Source organism: Dermacentor variabilis, chromosome 2 (assembly GCF_050947875.1).
Source record: "Dermacentor variabilis isolate Ectoservices chromosome 2, ASM5094787v1, whole genome shotgun sequence".
NCBI classification, from domain to species: domain Eukaryota; kingdom Metazoa; phylum Arthropoda; class Arachnida; order Ixodida; family Ixodidae; genus Dermacentor; species Dermacentor variabilis.
The window spans coordinates 178,239,144-178,257,756 of NC_134569.1; the positions used below are offsets into that span (position 1 = coordinate 178,239,144).

The window sequence follows — 18,613 nt, forward strand, 5'->3', positions numbered from 1 at the left end:
TATTCATGATGGGCAATGCGGGATATTCATAGGGCAGTGGTGCCATGCTCCGGAGTATTACAGGAATAAAGGATTAGTGGTACCATTTCAGAGTGTTGAGATTCAAATGCACATAAATACAGGTTCGTCCGAGTCAAGTCTGCGTCTTAAATAAACATTCCGCATGGATTAGCGTTACAAAGCTTTGAACTTAAAAGGCGAAGATCAACAACGACTTCGGAAACAAACTGGCAACCACGGTCAATGGTAATACAAAAAAGAACACTGCGCAGGATGGCTTAGCTACATAACATTCCTCCAGGAATCAGGGAAGCTTGAACTGGCACTTACGAGTGATTGACGTACAATTGTGCATCGATTACAATTCGCCATTTGCGTAAAAAAGCTGAAAAGTTGAACGCCGCCATCGTCGAAGAGTGCTGTATAAGTGTTGTAACAGCGGTCTAATGAGGCTCGTGGAGTGCATTTTTGAGGCGCAGCATAATATCTAGGCACTCACTGTAGGACGTGACTAGAACGTTTATTTAAAGGCAGCATATATAGTCTTGATTATGAGACTATTTTATTTGTCTTTACTCTTGAACCGAGTTGTCTTCGATAATCATGGCGGCTGCTCGGTGTCCCATCATCATAAGTGGTGCATTAAGGTTTCCCGCCGTAAGGTAAGGGAACGATGAGGCATCCACGACCCGCAGTTTTTTAACGCCGCCAAGGACCCTGCGAAACAAGCGTAATGGCACAGGATTAGAACCAGCGCATTAGGAATGTAATGTGGCAAGTTGCGCCACACTGGATAGAAATTTAATCCGACCTCCATCACCCCCCCCCCACCCCCTTTAGAAAGAAAGACTCCTCTTAGCAGATATATGCGAATTGAAGAGTCATTTATTTACTTAATCAATTAGCGTTGGCAAGTGGGTATAATGGTAATAAATGCAGCAGTAGCAGCAATAAAAACAATACAATGCATTTGACAACCACAACATGGCTGACGCAGCATGGATGTTGTTTTTTACAAGACAGATTCGGAGCACCATTTCTCCAAGCGATTATGTCTCTAATGGCGACAACACAGTGCGGTAGACGATTCGAATGCAAGATTGTACTGGGAGTAAATTAGACATTTGGTGTTTTAAAATGGAATGCCGACTTTGTGATTCACGAACTTGAAGATGGGATAACTCTTGCCACTTTCCTATTATCCTAATACAGCCAGTTTCATGCATTCAATCAATTGGTCTAAAAGCGTCGAAAGGATAGTAGAGCTGCATGCTTAGTTAAATAAATAAAGTCGCAGTTTCACTCGAAAGGCGAAACGTCGATTGCAACAGCAAATTAGTAGATATCTGTACGAACTAAGGATAGTTTTATTGGCCATTTAAACTTGTAAACATTCGCTTACTGAACAAATTAACATGCCCAGTGTCACGCGCGCATCGGTAAACATGAACTCATTGCGCTCGATTACCGCGGCAACTCGCTGTCAAAAGGCTGCAGTGAGGAATCGCGACAGCAGCAGTGATCGAAATAACCTCCGTGCATGTCTCGCTTGAACGCGAAAGAAACGTCGAAAGCACAGTGAATACGCACCGTTACTGGCACTATGCGCACTCGGCAACACAGCAAATCGCTTTGAAAATGAGGCCCACGCGGGCGCGTACTTTGGCCACGTCGCGGATTGCTGTCGAGATGCGGTGCCAACGCAGCCCGCACGGCCGCGCCGTAAGCAGCAGCCGCCGGCAAGGAATGACCCTCCCTCGCCTCGCTGCCGTGTCTCGTGCCGACGTCAGAGAGTACTCTTATACCCCGCCTTCCTCGCTCGTGCATGCAAGATTTAGCCGTTTCTGCTCACCCTCGCAAACTTTCACTCGCACTTACACCATATGGCGCGTGGCGGCAATTTTAGGCACTTATAGCTGTTGTAGTGCAGCAAGCCAGTGGCCCCACTGGCTCGCTTAGTTATAAGCGGAGTCTTTCAATGCGTTTTCTGGTGAGGAAAATCCGGCTAAAGTTTCATATAGGGACAGCGCGTGCCGCTAGTGGCGCAGTCGTCAAGGAAAGGGCACAAAACGGCCGCGCGAGCCGTTCGCAGCGGCTGTTTTTCAACAAGCAGGCTGACATGTTGTAGTATTTGTGGTTTCCTGAGGCTGATATTTGTGCGTAGTATCGACGCTACTTAACCCATTATTTAAGGTAAGACAAAAGTATATGGTTAAGTCAAGCTTTTTAGATAAACACCGACGTCTCGAAACCGGCTCGGTTACGTTTTCTTCAGGATATGACTGCGGGCGTGGTGCAGCGTTGCTTTTAACGCGACAGCGTTAACGAGCTCGTGTCGCAGAAAAGCCGGTGTCGTCGGCGTCGGTGGCGTGAGCCGTGAGCGAAAACACCCGGAAGGCAATTGGTGTATACAAAACAACTTGCAAGACGGGAATCGAACCAGGGTCTCTGGAGAGTGAGACGGAGACGCTACCTCTGAGCGGCGAGTTCGATAGTTGAAAGCGGGACAAAAGCGCCTCTAGTGACTGCGGTGTTGGCGTAGAAACGTGCCGTAGAAAGTTATAATGTGGTGTATATAAATAATTTCTTCCGCGCTTGCGCACACGCAGAGCCCTCTTGCGGCAAACACAGAATACCCCTCCTCGCAATGTACGGCGCTGCCCCGACACGTGGTGTGCCACTCGCCCCATGATCGCGTCCGCCTTCGTTGCGCGTCGCGGCCCGGCTGTTCGCGCCGATCACAACGTTTGTCTCGAGTAGGTCGCCTTGATTGGGGGGTGCGAACGGGGTGCGATAACGCTATCGCGCTCCACTCTTGAAGGCAAAGCTTAAGCGTGCTCCAATTTTTGAACCCACGTGTGGACAACCAATGAGTCAATGAACGCACGCCATGGGAGTAAGACAAGGGAAGGTTTCCCCGGGAACGATTAACTTCCCGTGTGTTTTCTGAATGTGCCACGACTCAAGAAGCAGCCTCCTGCGCGGACTCGGCTCGGTTTCCAGCACAATAGTCTTTTGAAGTCGATATTGTGATCAAGCGTTTTGCAGTGTTCAGCGACCACGCACCGCTGACTGTCCATTTGTTGGTACCTGAAAGCTTGGCTGCACCCGCCGTGGTTGCTCAGTGGTTATGGTGTTGGGCTGCTGAGCACGAGGTCGCGGCATCGAATCCCGGCCACGGCGGCCGCATTTCGATGGGGGCGAAATGCGAAAACACCTGTGTGCTTAGATTTAGGTACACGTTAAACAACCCCAGGTGGTCGAAATTTCTGGAGTCCTCCACTACGGCGTACCTCATAATCAGAAAGTGGTTTTGGAACGTAAAACTCCAAATATTATTATTATTAAGCTTGGCAGCAAGATCCAGACACAAATAACCCCGCATGATTGACGCCGGCCGCTAGTAAACCTTGCTAGCGGCTGTTTCTGATCAACAGCGCCCTTGCTTCCTCTCGCAGGTTGTTAAACATAATATTTTTTCCTGCATGCGCCAAGTCTGAGCATTACTTTGCCACTATTTTCACCGCAAATTGTCTGCGATATCACTCTGGAAGGTCTAGCGTGGCGGTCAGTAGCATTCGTGTTCTGATTGCAGCCGAGTCGTTGCTTTGGTCAAAGTGCATAAGATTACATTATTTACTTTTACACGGTCGCCGGGCTGGTACACGGTGAAGCGTCGTCGGAGGTTGTAGTGTCGGCTGTCGGTACACTGCTGCTTCTTGATCCGTAGGCGGGCGAGCTGTCGAGCTTCTTCGGCGCGCAGGAGATAGGTGGCGACGTCAAGATTCTCTTCGTCAGTGACGTGCGGCAGCATGGCGTCGAGCGTCGTGGTCGGGTTTCTTCCGTAAACCAGCTTAAATGGCGTGGTATGTGTTGTTTCTTGGACCGCCATGTTGTAAGCGAAGGTTATACACGGCAGAATGGCATCCCAGGTCTTGTGTTCGACGTCGACGTACATTGCTGGCATGTCGGCGAGGGTTTTGTTCAGGCGCTCCGTGAGACCACTCTTCTGCTGGTGGTATGCAGTTGTCGTCCTGTGGCTTGTCTCGCTGTATTGCAGAATGGTTTGGGTGAGCTCTGCAGTAAAGGCCGTTTCTTTAACGGTGATGAGGACTTCTGGGGCACCATGTCGCACCAGGATGTTATCGATGAAAAATTTCGCCACTTCGGCTGCGCTTCCTTTGGGTAGAGCTATAGTTTGATAGAAGCGGGTGAGATAGTCCGTCGCCACGATGATCCACTTATTTCGTGATTTTGACGTCGGAAACGGTCCCAACAAATCCATCCCGATTTGCTGATATGTTCGCGAAGGAGCTTCGATCGGCTGTAGTAATCCTGCTGGCCTTGTCGGTGGTGTCTTGCGTCACTGGACAATCTCGGCATGTCTTGACGTAACGGGCTACGTCGGCGGTCAGACGGGGCCAGTAATACCTTTCCTGTAGCCTCGACAGCGACCGGGAGAATCCGAGGTGCCCAGCGGCTGGAGCGTCATGTAGGGCGTGCAGTACTTCTGAACGGATCGCTAGCGGAACAACAAAACGTTAGTTGGCGCAAACTGGTGTGTTCTTCTTCACGAGCAGGTTGTTTTGTAGCGTGAACGAAGACAATCCACGCTTAAATTCCCTAGGGACAACGTCGGTATTTCCTACCAAATACTCGGCGAGGCCTTTTAGCTCCGCGTCTGCTCGTTGCTGTTTAGTAAAATCTTCGGCGCTTATTATTCCAAGGAAGGCATCGTCGTCCTCGTCATCTTGAGGCGGGGTATCGATGGTGGTGCGTGATAGGCAGTGGGCGTCAGAGTGTTTTCGTCCTGACTTGTAGACTACCGTGACGTCATATCTTTGCAGTCTGAGGCTCCACCACGCCAGCCGTCCTGAGGGGTTCTTTAGGTTAGCTAACCAACACAACGCGTGAGGGTCGCTGACGGCTTTCAATGGCCTGCCATAGGTAAGGGCGGAGTTTCGCTGTAGGCCAAATGATGGCGAGGCATTCCTTTTCAGTCGTAGAATAATTGCCTTCCGCTTTTGACAGCGACCGGCTAGCATAAGATATCACCCGTTCAAGTCTGTCTTTCCTCTAGACTAGGACGGCACCGATGCCTATGGTACTGATGTCAGTGTGGATTTCGGTATCGGCACCCTCGTCTAAGTGTGCAAGTACCACCGAGGACTGCATGCGCCGTTTGAGTTCTTCAAATGCGTCGGCCTGCGGCGTTTCCCACTTGAACTCGACATCATATTTGGTTAGATGTGTTAGCGGCTCCGCGTGGCGTAAAAAGCCTTTAACAAAGCGCCTATAGTAGGCACACATGCCAAGGAATCTACGCACTGCCTTCTTGTCGATGGGCTGCGGGAACTTCTCGATGGCAGCTGTCATCTGCGGGTCGGGGCGGACTCCATACTTGCTGATGACGTGGCCTCGAAACAGAAGCGGCACTTTCCCGCCTTCAGAGTAAGCCCTGATGACTTCATGGCCTCTAGTACTGTAGCAAGCCGCCTAAGGTCATCGTCGATATTTCCGGCGCAGGCGACGACGTCATCCAAGTAAACAAGACAGGTCTGCCACTTCAAACCTGCTAAAACCGTGCAGACGCTGAGCACAGTCCAAATGGCATAACCTTGAACTCATAGAGGCCGTCTGGCGTGATGACGGCGGCCTTTTCGCGATCCCTGTTATCGAATCCTATTTGCCAGTAGCCCGACTTGAGGTCCATCGACGAGAAGTATTTAGCGTTGCAGAGACAATCCAATGCGCCGTCTATCCGTGGGAGGTGCTATACGTCCTTCTTCGCGATCTTGTTCAGTCGACGATAATCGACGCAGAAACGTAGGGTTTCGTCCTTTTTCTGCACTAAGACAACAGGAGACGCCCACGGGCGTGCCGACGCCTGGATGATTTCGTTGCGCAGAATTTCGTCGACTTGTTGTCTTATGGCTTCGCGTTCTCGCGTCGAAACTCGGTAAGGGCCCTGGCGGGGTGGTCGAGCGCACTCTTCGCTTATTATGCGATGCTTTGCGACTGGTCTTTGTCGAATTCTTGATGGTGTCAAAAAGTGGTCTTTGTATCGTCGAAGCAGACTTCTGAGCTGTGGCTGCTTAATCACGGGGAGACTTGGATCTATGTCGAAGTCTGGCTCAGGAACTACGGACATCAAGGTAGATGCTGCAGAACGCGAGAGGAGCAACACATTGCTGGTCTCCAGAATTTCCTCGATGTATGCGATCGTCGTGCCCTTGTTGATGTGCTTGAACTACTGGCCGAAGTATGTGAGCAACGCTTTCGTGTTTCCTCCGCGCAGTTCAGCGATCCCTCTTGCAACGCAAATTTCAAGGTCGAGCCGTAGACGTTGGTTGTCTTCGATGACGCCTTCTACGTCAGCGGGTTTTTCGGTGCCGACCGAAATGACAATGCTGGAGCGAGGCGGGTGCTCACTTGATCTTCGACTGCACTCAAGGCGTGGTGACCAAGAGGGCTCTCCGGCGGGATAGCTTGATCCTCCGACAGCGTTATTGACTTCGACTTCAGGTCGATGATTGCCCCGTGTTGTTTGAGGAAATCCATGCCGAGGATGACGTCTCGTGAAATCTGTTGGAGGGTAACGAAGGTGGCAGGGTAAGTTCGGTCATGAATGGCAATTCTTGCCGTGCCGATTCCAATCGGCGTTATGAGGTGTCCTCAAGCGATCCGAATTGACAGGCCTTCCCATGCAGTCTTAACATTCTTCAACTGGACGGCGATGGGCCCACTCATGACGGAGGAATCGGCTCCTGTGTCTACTAAGGCGGTGACTGCGTGGCCATCGAGAAGCACGTCGAGTTCGATCGTTCCTCGTCTTGCGTTGCAGTTAGGCCTTGGCGTCGGATCACAGCTGCGTCGCGTTGACCTGTCGCTGGTACGTGTCGTTGTCAAGTGGTCTTTCGTCTGCGTATTTTTTACTTCCAGACATCGTGGGGACGGCGGCGTGTCCTTATGTCGTCGAGGTAGTCTCTTAGTAGTATTCGTAGGCGGCGGAGGATCTTCGTCAATTCGACGAACAGCAACCGCACCTCCATCGGTAGCTGCTTTTAGTTTTCCGGATAGGGGCTCACGGACCGGCCCCGGGCTGGGCCAGTGTATGTGCGACGCTGCGGCAACAGGTAGCGGCCTGGTGACGGCGAACGTGACGGTCGTCGAGGGCTCCACTGAGTAGCGGCGAGGTAGTCGGCGAAGTCACGAGGGTGTTCACTTTTCCTCGGGCGCGCTGCGTTGACGGCGAAGCCTCGCAATCCCAGGTCGCGGTATGGGCATCGTTGGTACACATGGCCGGCTTCGCCGCAGTGGTAGCAGAACGGGCGGTGGTCAGGGGTGCGCCAAATGTCCATCTTCCTCGCGTAGGTGCGCTGGGCGACGGGTGGAGGTGCTGGCGGCGGCGGCGGACGACGGAATTAGGGCGTTACAGGGCCCTGGCGCAGTCCCGGAGAGGGACCTTGACGGCGTGCGACGGCGGCGTAGGTCATCGCTTCTGGCTGGGGCTGCGGTAATTGAGGTTGCACCTCAGGAACTCCAAGCGATCGCTGAACCTAATCTTTCATGATGCCAGCGATCGAGGCCACTTGAGGCTGCGACGAAGGTAAGACATTGCGCAGTTCTTCGCGCACAATGACCCTGATGGTCTCTTGGAGATCACCGGAGCCCAGTATTTGGATGGCGCACTGAGGCGTGAGCACTTGGCTATTATATTGCCTAGTGCGCCATTCTAAAGTTTTTTCAATCATCATTGCCTCTGTCAAAACTCGGCTACCGTCTTCGGTGGGTTGCGGAGCAGTCCGGCGAAAAGTTCTTGCTTTACGCCTCGCATCAAGAAACGCACTTATTTCTCTTCGGAAATTTCCGAAGAGAAAGCTTGCCGGGTCAGCTTGCCGGAAAAGACGGATCATCTCTTCCGTGAAAATGGCGATGGTCTCATTGGGTAGCTGGCCTCGGATTTCCAGCAGAACTTCGTCGCCTTCTTTATAGACAACGCTCGTGAACGTCCTCAGGAAGTCACTGTGGAACAGGCCCCATGTCGTAAGGGTGGACTCCCGGTTCTCGAACCAAGTCCTCGCGGTATCTTCCAAGGAGAAGTACACATTTCGTAGCTTATCTTCAGAGGTCCAGTTGTTGAAGGTCGAGATCCTTTCGAAGGTTTCGAGCCAGGTTTCCGGATTCCCCGACGTAGCTCTACGGAAGGTAGCGGGCTCTCTGGGCTGTTAAATACTATGGGTGACACTGTGGTTGCCATTGTGGTTGCCTTGGCCACAATCTTCTTGATCTTCTCAGGTAAAAGTCCGTGCTCCGGGGGCTGCTGCTGAAGACGGCAGCTTGCTCGACGGTCCGGGACTACATTGGTGTTCTCTTGGCGGTCCGGGCTTGGATCACGGTTTATCGGGGGCGTCCGCTACATCAACGAAAAGCACCTCCACCAGATGTCACGTGGAGTAACGTATGAAGAACACAGTAGCAATACTGAGAAAGACGAAACTAACTTTGATTGGGCGAACCTATGCCCAGAATTGCAGTGGTGGCGTAGAGGTAGAGCATCCGCATCGCGTGCAAGAGGACCGTGGTTCGAATCCCGGTGCCGCGCAATTTTCCAGCGGATAAAGAAAGAAAAATTTTAACAAAATCCGTGTTGATAAAATTGCAGAAACAGGCCAGGAGTGCGGCGTGATCCCGGTGACCAAAACCGGTAACGCACTCCCTCACCAGAGCAGGATTGGCCACCCTGGTGCAGTACTTGGCCGCAACCTCCCATATGAACAAAACAAACCCCGGCCCTCAGTCCCCTGCAGCTGGGAAGCAACTGACCACAGCGGCGGTCAGACCTGCAATGCAGCAGAAGGTGCCAAGAATCCCTGGATCCGGACAGGCCGCCATTGGAATCTGAACCTGGCAACGTTTAACGCTAGAAGGTTATCTAGTGAGGAGAGTCTAGCCGTGCTATTGGAGAAATTAGAGGGCGCTAGATGGGATATATTAGGACTAAGTGAAGTTAGGAGGAAAAAATGAAGCATATACAGTGCTAAAAAGCGGGCACGTTCTGTGCTATCGAGGTTTAGCGGAAAGGCAAGAATTAGGAGTCGGATTCCTGATTAATAAGAATATAGCTGGTACCGCAAAGGAATTCCATAGCATTAACGAGAGGATGGCAGGTCATGTTGTGAACTTTAATAAGAGGTACAAATTGAAGGTCGTACAGGTGTAAGCCCCTACATCCAGTCATGATGACGAAGAAGTGGAAAGCTTCTATGCAGACGTGGAATCGGCGATGGGTAATGTCAAAACAAAAGACACTGTACTGATGGGCGACTTCAATGCCAAGGTAGGGAAGAAGCAGGCTGGAGACAAGGCAGTGGAGGAATATGGCATAGGCAATAGGAATAGCAGGGTAGAGTTATTAGTATACTTTGCGGAGCAGAATAAGATGCGAATAATGAATACCTTCTTCCGCAAGCGGGATATGCGAAAGTGGACGTGGAGGAGACCGAATGAGGAGACTAGAAATGAATTAGACTTTAGACTCTGCACTAACGCTGGCATCATACACGATGTGGACGTGCTCGGCAAGGTGCGCTGCAGTGACCATAGGATGGTAAGAACTTGAATTAGCCTAGACTTGAGGAGGGAGCGAAAGGAACTGTTACATAAGAAGTTGATCAATGAGTTAGTGGTAAGAGAAAAAATAGAGGAATTTCGGATCAAGCTACAGAACAGGTGTTCGGCTTTAACACAGGAATAGGACCTTATGGGCATCATTAAGGAGTCTGGAAAAGAAGTCGGTGGCAACTCAGTTAGAATTCGAGTAAGCTATCGCAGGAGACGAAATATCTGATCAAGAAACGCCAATGTATGAAAGCCTCTAACCCTACAGCTAGAATAGAGCTGGCGGAACTTTCCAAGACAATCGACAAGCGTAAGACAGCTGACATAAGGAAGTATAATATGGATAAAATTGAACATGCTCTCGGGAGCGGAGGAAGCCTAAAAACAGTGAAGAAGAAACTTGGAATGGGCAAGAATCGCATGTATGCGTTAAAAGTCAAAGCCGGCCAAATCATTACTAAAATGGATGAGATCATTTAAGTGTCTGAGGAGTTCCATAGAGATTTATACAGTACCAGTGGCACCCACTACGATAATGGAAGAGAAAATAGTCCAGATGAATTTGAAATCCCACAAGTATTGCAGGAAGTAAAGAAAGCCTTGGGAGCTATGCAAAGGGGGAAGACAGCTGGGGAGGATCAGGTAACAGCAGATTTGTTGAAAGATGGTGGGCAGATTGTTCTCAAAAAACTGGCCACCCTGTATACGCAATGCCTCATGACTTCGAGCGTACCGGAATGTTGTAAAAACACTAACATAATTCTAATCCATAAGAAAGGGGACTCCAAAGACTTGAAAAAATATAGACCGATCAGCTTACGGTCCGTTGCCTACAAAGTATTTACTAAGGTATTTGCAAATAGAATCAGGAACACCTTAGACTTCCGTCAATCAAAGGACCAGGCAGGATTCCGTAAAGGCTACTCAACAATAGACCGTATTCACACTATCAATCAGGTGATAGAAAAATGTGCGGAAAATAACCGACCGTTATATATAGCTTTCATAGATTACGCGAAAGCATTGGATTCAGTCTAAACCTCAGCAGTCATGGAGGCATTCCTGAATGTAGACTTGCCGTATGTAAAAATACTGAAAGATATCTATAGCGGCTCCACAGCCACCGTAGTCCTCCATAAAGAAAGCAACAAAATCCCAATAAAGAAAGGCGTCAGGCCGGGAGATACGATCTCTCCAATGCTATTCACAGCACCTTTACAGGAGATATTCAGAGACCTAGATTGGGAAGAATTGGGGCTAAGAGTTAATGGAGAATACCTTAGTAGGTTGAGATTCTCTAATGATATTGCCTTGCTTAGTAACTCAGGGCACCAAGTGCAATGCATGGTAACTGACCTGGAGATACAAAGCCGAAGGGTGGGTCTAAAAATTAATTTGCAGAAAACTAAAGTAATGTTTAACAGTCTCGGAAGCGAACAGCATTTTACGATAGGTAGCGAGGCACTGGAAGTGGTAAGGGAATACATCTACTTCGGACAGGTAGTGACTGCGGATCCAGATCATGAGGCTGAAATAATCAGAAGAATAAGAATAGGCTGGGCTGCGTTTGGCAGGCATTCTCAGATCATGAACAGCAAGTTGCCATTATGCCTCAAGAGAAAAGTATATAACAGCTGTGTGTTACCAGTACTCAAGGACGGAGCAGAAACCTGGAGGCTTACGAAAAGGGTTCTACTTAAATAGAGGACGACACAACGAGCTATGGAAACAAGAATGATAGGTGTAACGTTAAGATATAAGAAAAGAGCAGATTGGGTGAGGGAACAAACGGAAGGTAATGATATCTTAGTTGAAATCAAGAAAAAGAAATGGGGGGCATGGGCAGGACATGTAATGAGGAGGGAAGATAACCGATGATCATTAAAGGTTACGGTCTGGATTCCAAGTGAAGGGAAACGTAGCAGGGGGCCGCAGAAAGTTAGGTGGGCGGATGAGATTACGAAGTTTGCAGAGACAACATGGCCAAAATTAGTACATAACCGGGGTAGTTGGAGAAGTATGGGAGAGGCCTTTGCCCTGCAGTCGGCGTAACCAGGCTGATGATGATGATGATGATGCCCACAAAAACAGGCTACACTTAAAGAATGGTGAGAACGGCGAACACAGTCGGCGATCGTTAAAATCTGACCAGCGGGTCAAGCGCGTCGGTTTTTATACATCAGTCGTCGAGTGTTCCAGAGTAATCGCCTGAACCCGCGTGCCTTCCGCAAAGTTCTGCATTATGCGCGTCGCGCACACATGCAATGAGATTACACAACGTTCGGCCACAGACAGCGGATGGAACCATCGATAACATTCCAGGAACTTCACATACATACAGGCGAGTCCTGCGCTGTGCGATATTTGTTAGGTGGTGAACCGTGGTCGCCTGATAAGGACAGGCAAGTACTTGTGTCAATATTACGGCTAGATGAAGAACAATGATACCTAAAATTGTGCTTCTAAACAATAAACAAAGTCCAATCAATAATTCACACAATAATCAACAAAGAGTCTGGAACAATAATCAGAAGCACGCCGAAGTTTTTTTGCACTCCGTGTTGCTGGTAAACATGAACATGCTTTTTGCAAGCAGAAATGACTTCGCGATCTATTTCCGAAAACCACGTCTCAGTCAGCGACGCTAAATCAGCGTCAGTAGTGCCAGTCACTACGTTCAGATCGTTGCGTTTAAACACCGTGCTTTTTTACATAGGTAAGCAAACAAGGAAGTGATTCATCCGTGAATTTATTGCATCTGCTTTCTCTCGCAGTTATTTCGTAACACACGTGCGCAATAAGACTTAGGCATTATCTTAACGGACATGGACGTGTTTACTGGAACACTGTTCAGAAGTGCCGGCAAGTTCATGAACATAGCTACTTGTGAAATGGAAAGCATACACATTGTCGCAATTGTAGAGTTTGGTATACGTCAATTTGACCACGCTATTTTATGATATTCTGAACTCAGACTCGTGAATTAGTCCATTTAGATATAAACTTTATTTATTTATTTATTTATTTATTTGTAAAATACTGCTATACAGCCTTCGATTAAAGTAGCGGCTGGGTCGGAACACAGAGCCACAGAGCATGAACACGAGAGGGGTTTCAAACAAGGGTAAAAGTTCCTGTTAATAATGTTGCGAATTATTCTGACCGTAGAAAGAGAGCGATAAAAACTTCTTCCTGCAAGTCCTATTAATTCGCATACACAAAAGTGTTATAATTTTGATTGAGCACGGTAAAAACCTTCGTGCAGAAAGTTTCCACAACGAATTCATTGGCATGAAAAATACTGACGTACACATTTCATTTTTCACGCTCAGGCAGCGAGCAAATATGATTAGTTATTTCTGATATAAAAATAACAGCTGAAATCATACTGTTCAGGTCGTTAGTAGTGAGGACTTAACGAAGACGCAAATGCAACATTTGTTGTTGTCGAACCCTATATTCTCTTAAGTGTCTTCTGTGTTTTCGTCTAATGGGTCTGGTGCCAGAGAACGATAGGAAACCGCGGCTGTTTTTGCTTACTTCAACATTTAAAAGCTGCGATAGGAACTGGAGACGTAGAATCTCTGCACGTTGGTTAATTGTGATAGGACCTGCTCGCTGACAAAGTACCTGCTGGATCACTTGCGCGTGCTTTGCCTCTGTATAGCTTTGCCTTCATAGCCACAGAAAGTTGCCCCCGAGTATCTTATGTGTCCGCTACGATTCAAGGCACCGTCTATGCCAGAAAGACTGTAACAGAACGAGTTTCTGTGTCTTTTTTAAGATGATATTGCATATATTCGGTTAAATCTTGTAATAAATCGACTCGTGAGTTGGGTGCGCCCAACTGCGTTCCAACCGCAGCGGACATCGTAGCCTTCGTGATATTAAAGCAAGGTTCCTCGGCGCCTTCGAATTACGTGTGCCATGTGGATTAGAACGACATGCTTTCTTGCGCGTTCCATGTAGTGGTCTTCTTCGTCTACGGCAATGCTGTTATCCTTCAGTTTCGTGCCAAATAAGAAAAATCTCGCGACAACATTCCCGCATACGTTCACAATGAACACACCTAACCCGTGTGTGATTTCAGTTCATACTTTGGAAATGACAGTCTAGGGCTTCAGAAGCTACATGAAGCATCTCCTCTTCTGTATCATTCGAAGGTTCTCCACGGAAAGCAGGCAAGTCCTTACGAAAAAGGTTGCCGAGTCACATTCTGTCCTCAAAGGCAGCCTGCCTACATAAAAGCTTAGTGTTTTTTTTGTTGATATTATCAGGCAGCTGCAGTAGATATTCGATTTATTGTTGACCACCATAACTATTTCGCGGCCTAGTTTCAACAGCAGCAAGTCGATAAGTGATGCCACCTACTTCTGTTCTTACTTATTCTTGAATACTTTGCATTTTCTCCGCCGTGGTGGCTTTGTGGCTTTAGCGCTGTGCTGCTGAGCCCCAGCCGGCGTGGTCAAATCCCGGCCGCGGTCATCGCATTTCAATGTGCGCGAAATGGAAGATGCCCGAGTACCAGGCACTTCGTACACTTTCGAGAACCTCAGATGGTGGAAATTCTGGCGCCCCCTTACAGTGTGTATCATACTCATAACGTAGTTCTGCCACTTAAAAACACTAAAATTCAAAAAAAAAGTTCTTCATGGATATATCTACTAATTTGCATCTCCAAGCGACTAGCTTTCAGTTCTTTCATGTCGGTTTGGGTTACCTTCTTGCCTTTTTTTATATCAGTCACACGGGTTCCCAAGCCATTGATCGAATACCAGTGGGTATGTCGTTCTCTCTCGTCAGGATGGTGCCACTGCGGCGCAGCAAGCCTTCTGGCCTTTATTGAGTTGTCGTGACGCGCGCATAATTAGTTGTGACCCTTATCGTCCCCTCCTGCCACCTCCTAATAGAGCCCGCTTTGATTGAAATGTTTAAATAAATACACATGACATGGTAAGACCATTCTAGGGCGCAGCTCTCAGGCGCCCGGTCCTGTGTTGAGCGTCGGCTTGCCTCGGCCTGCTTCAGCGTCGCTCCTTACCGAGCGAACAAGCACAGCGAAGGATGAAAGAGCGAAAGTGGTGTGGAGTGGCTGATGAGAGACGGCCATAGCGAAAATAGCGCAACGAGCAAAGCGGAGGAGGAGGTGTGGGGAAAACATGAGAAGAAAAGCTTAGTGACGCTCAAGACGGCCTCTGCGGCGGCGATGAATACGATACGACGCCAGATAAGCTCCCATCAGACATATGGGAACAAAGCGCTGCGTGAGCGCAGGTTTGTCGGTGGAGGCCGTTGTAAATTGTAACCATGCGTCACCCACTGTTAGATACGGGACCTTTTCCTGAGCCTCCTTCGAGTTCACCAGACCACATCGAATCGCGCCACACCTAAGTAAGGAACGCAAAAACAGACCTACCACGTTCCCGAGGCGCAGCCCGTCCAAACAAGTTGGCGTCCCCAACCTCGTGCGCCGCATCTAAAGCTATTCACTGCTTGACTCTTGCCGAAAGTGTAGCGACAGCCCGGCACTGTTCCAGGTAACGAGGGTCCCGAGGCAAGACGGCTGTAATGCACGTTGAAGCCCTGCCAGCAATCCCCCCATCCACCTTTGTGAAGGCAGTTACAGACCGGGAAGGCAATACCGCAGACAAATAATCCCTCGGACAATTGGAGCCCAATGAGTGACCCTCTGAGCCGAATGTGACGTACACTCGCACGGGCGCCTACCATTGGCCGAAAATGACGCCACCTGAGCGGGCTCGCCGACTGGCCGAACGCTACGTGACTTCGAGACACCGAAGGGGTTAAAAGCCAGAGACAGGGAGGAGCAGGAGAGCATTCCTTTATTCACCTCTTTCGAGCTTCTTGCCACGGGCCGCAGCGTCCGAGTTGCTGCCGGCGCTTAATGACTTTATGACTGTTAATTTCTTTGTGCTCTCACTGTAAATAATGTAAATAAACCTCCAGTTTTCATCTCAAACTCCTCCTCAACCTCGGCCAACTCCCGCACCCAACGGCAAAGTCCAAAATCTGGGACACAGCAATTGGGATTGTCCTCCAGATCCAACGCCAAGCGTAGCCTTCCTTGGTCTGCAGCATAGCGAGGCAATCGCGCCGCACTTCGCTCTGTTTGCAACATGTCGCACAAGAGAGATTGTCTGCGCCTACCAATATATCGCGAATGAAAACACTTTTAAGGCTGCGCTGAAATTTCGCATTACAGAGTATCGTGATAGTCGTTGCATTTTTTATGTACACGTCAGCTCACAAATCTGTTGAAACTGTGCCCTTGCAAACTTACAAGATAAGGATGCTTATTATCCCGTAGGTGTGAACCATGCGTTTTAATTTCGCCCCAATATGAGGCGCCGTACGTTCCTGGGCAGCATTGTGTTACTTAATGGGCAACTCTTATTGGACCCACGTAGTATCAGTTTAGAGCTGCAAGTATACAGTATGCCCTTAAATTACCATCCTGTTGCTGTGATTTCGTATAACTATCACTTTATATAGCGATGTAGGATTTGACCTTCCACGATTTCTGCAGCAGGTTCTAATGTGTACCTTAATTTCTTGGGACGCCCCTAAGTGACACGCATCTTTCTATCTTCTTCATTATCTTTTGCATCCAACGTGATAGGTAAGCGGATATGGTGTTTGGCTATTGAGTGTGTTATTATGAGTGTAATGGTAAGCCGCGATGGCGCCATTCCACTGGTGGCAGAACACAAATATAAGAAAAAAAAGAATCACTGCAACGCAAAAGTTATAGTGAAGCCATACAACCGCCGTTGTTTTCATTTGGTGACGCTAAGAGCGAACAATCACATTACCTACTGGAAAGTATACCTAACTTTATCCTTTGACTATTTAGTTGCGATTGCAATTTAAGTTTGATGTACGACAGTTGTTTCTATCATCCAGCTGTGCTCCCAAGATACGTGTTACTTTCTTTTTACTGTCACAATTCACCCAATTTTTATAATATAGTTACGGGGTTAAAAAGAGTCAGACGTGTATTTACAGAATATTTACAATAATTATAGCAGCTGACAAGATGGTGGACAGCCCACGAAGACCAGAACATCGTCTTCTTCCGATGATGATTAAAACATCTTCGTCAGCGTGTCACATGACCCCCGGCGGCTGAAGCACCGGCTCGGTGCGGGTTAGGAGGCAGGAGAGTGGTACAACTTAAGACGCGCGACGTGGACCACGTCGGAGCGATGCTGAGCCATGGTTGGCTCAAGAGGGGCGATTTCGTACCTGACGTCAGTTACTTGAAGCAAGACACGGTAAGGGCCGGAGTAGCGTGAAAGTAACTTCGCCGAGATGCCAACGCGTCGCGACGGCAACCAAAGGAGAACCAGGGCGCCCGGTGTGTAATGGACGTCACGATGGCGGGCGTCATATAAGCACCGCTGATTGTTCTGCGACTCCACAAATCGGCGTCGAGCAATACGGCGTGGTTCTTGTGCTTTGAGGATGGCTTCACGGGTGTACTCGGATGTGGAATTCAATCTAGCGGGAAGAACGGTGTCGAAAGGCAGCGTAGGGTCACGGACAAACAAGAGGAAGAATGGGGAGAAGCCTGCGGTACCATGGCGAGACGAATTATAGGCGAAAGTAACGAAAGGCAGCGCAACGTCCCAGTCGCGATGGTCATCGGAGACATACATGGACAGCCTGTCAGTAAGGGTGCGGTTACGGCGCTCAGTTATACCGTTCGTTTGTGGATGGTAAGCAGTAGCAAGTTTGTGTTTAGTCGCACACGTGTGTAAAATGTCATTGACAACTTTAGAAAGAAAGAAGCGGATTCCGTCGGCGAGGAGCTGTCGAGGGGCGCCGTGGTGAAGGATGATGTTTTCGAGGAGGAAGTCGGTGACATCGATTGTACAGCTTGTCGGAAGAGCCCGTGTGATTGCATATCGGGGGACGTAGTCTGTTGCTTCAGCAATCCACTTGTTTTCCGAAGGAGACGTAGGAAAAGGGCCTAAAGGATCAACACCTACAGGGAAGAATGGTTCTGATGGTACGTAAAGTGGTTGAAGGCGACCAGAAGGGAGTGTGGTCGGCTTTTTGCGTCGTTGACAAAGATTGCACGCAGCGACATAACGGCAGACGTCACGGTATAGACCAGGCCAAAAGAAGCGCCTTCGAACGCGGTCATAAATCCGTGACACGCCAAGGTGACCTGCAGTCGGTACATCATGAAGCTGGGCGAGACCAGTCTGACGCAGATGCTCAGGCACAACGAAGAGTCGGGCAAGGCCATCCGGGCGCATGTTAGAGCGGTACACTTTACCATCTTGAAGTTCAAACATGTGAAGGGAAGGATCCGGCGTCGTTGAAGTGAGCCGTTGAATAAGGTGTTGCAAGGAGGCGTCCCGACGTTGCTCGGCTCCAGTGTCGCGAAAAGCAGCCAGAGAGAGAACGGTGACAGGTATGCCGGCCGCACAAACGTCAGGAGGGTCGACAGGATGGCGCGACAAACAGTCCGCATTTTGATATAACCGGCCAGTCTTGTATACAACTGAACAGTTGTATTTTTGGAGGCGCCGAGTCCAGCGGCCAAGGCGTCCTGAAGGATCTTTGAGGGACGAAAGCCAACACAGAGCGTGGTGATCAGTGATGACTGTGAATTGGCGGCCGTACAAATAGGGGCGGAATTTACGCACTGCCCAAACGAGAGCCAGACACTCGCGTTCGGTGATAGAATAATTGCTCTCCGCAGAGGAAAGAAGCCGGCTGGCGTAGTCAATAACACGTTCTCGCCCTTGTTGTTTCTGTGCCAAGATAGCTCCAATCCCGTGGCCACTGGCATCGGCACGGACTTCTGTTGGAGCTGACGCATCAAAGTGAGCGAGAATGGGCGTGGACATAAGCAGTCCAATCAGTTCGGTGAAAGCACCAGCTTGCTCAGGGCCCCAAATGAATGCAGCGTCTTTCTTGAGGAGCTGATTGAGAGGGCGCGCAACGTTTGCAAAATTTT

The 18,613-nt window shown here is 49.2% G+C and overlaps 1 protein-coding gene across 1 annotated transcript in view; it reads right to left on the bottom strand.

The window, feature by feature from the left end:
- Positions 1-517: 517 nt before the first annotated feature.
- Positions 518-18,613, bottom strand: part of LOC142570571 (glucose dehydrogenase [FAD, quinone]-like) — a 143,765-nt gene continuing 125,669 nt past the window's right edge. The window contains exon 11 of the mRNA XM_075678943.1: positions 518-717. Coding sequence (XP_075535058.1) covers positions 573-717 — 145 coding nt within the window. The 3' untranslated portion in view covers positions 518-572. The remainder of the gene's footprint in view (positions 718-18,613) is intronic.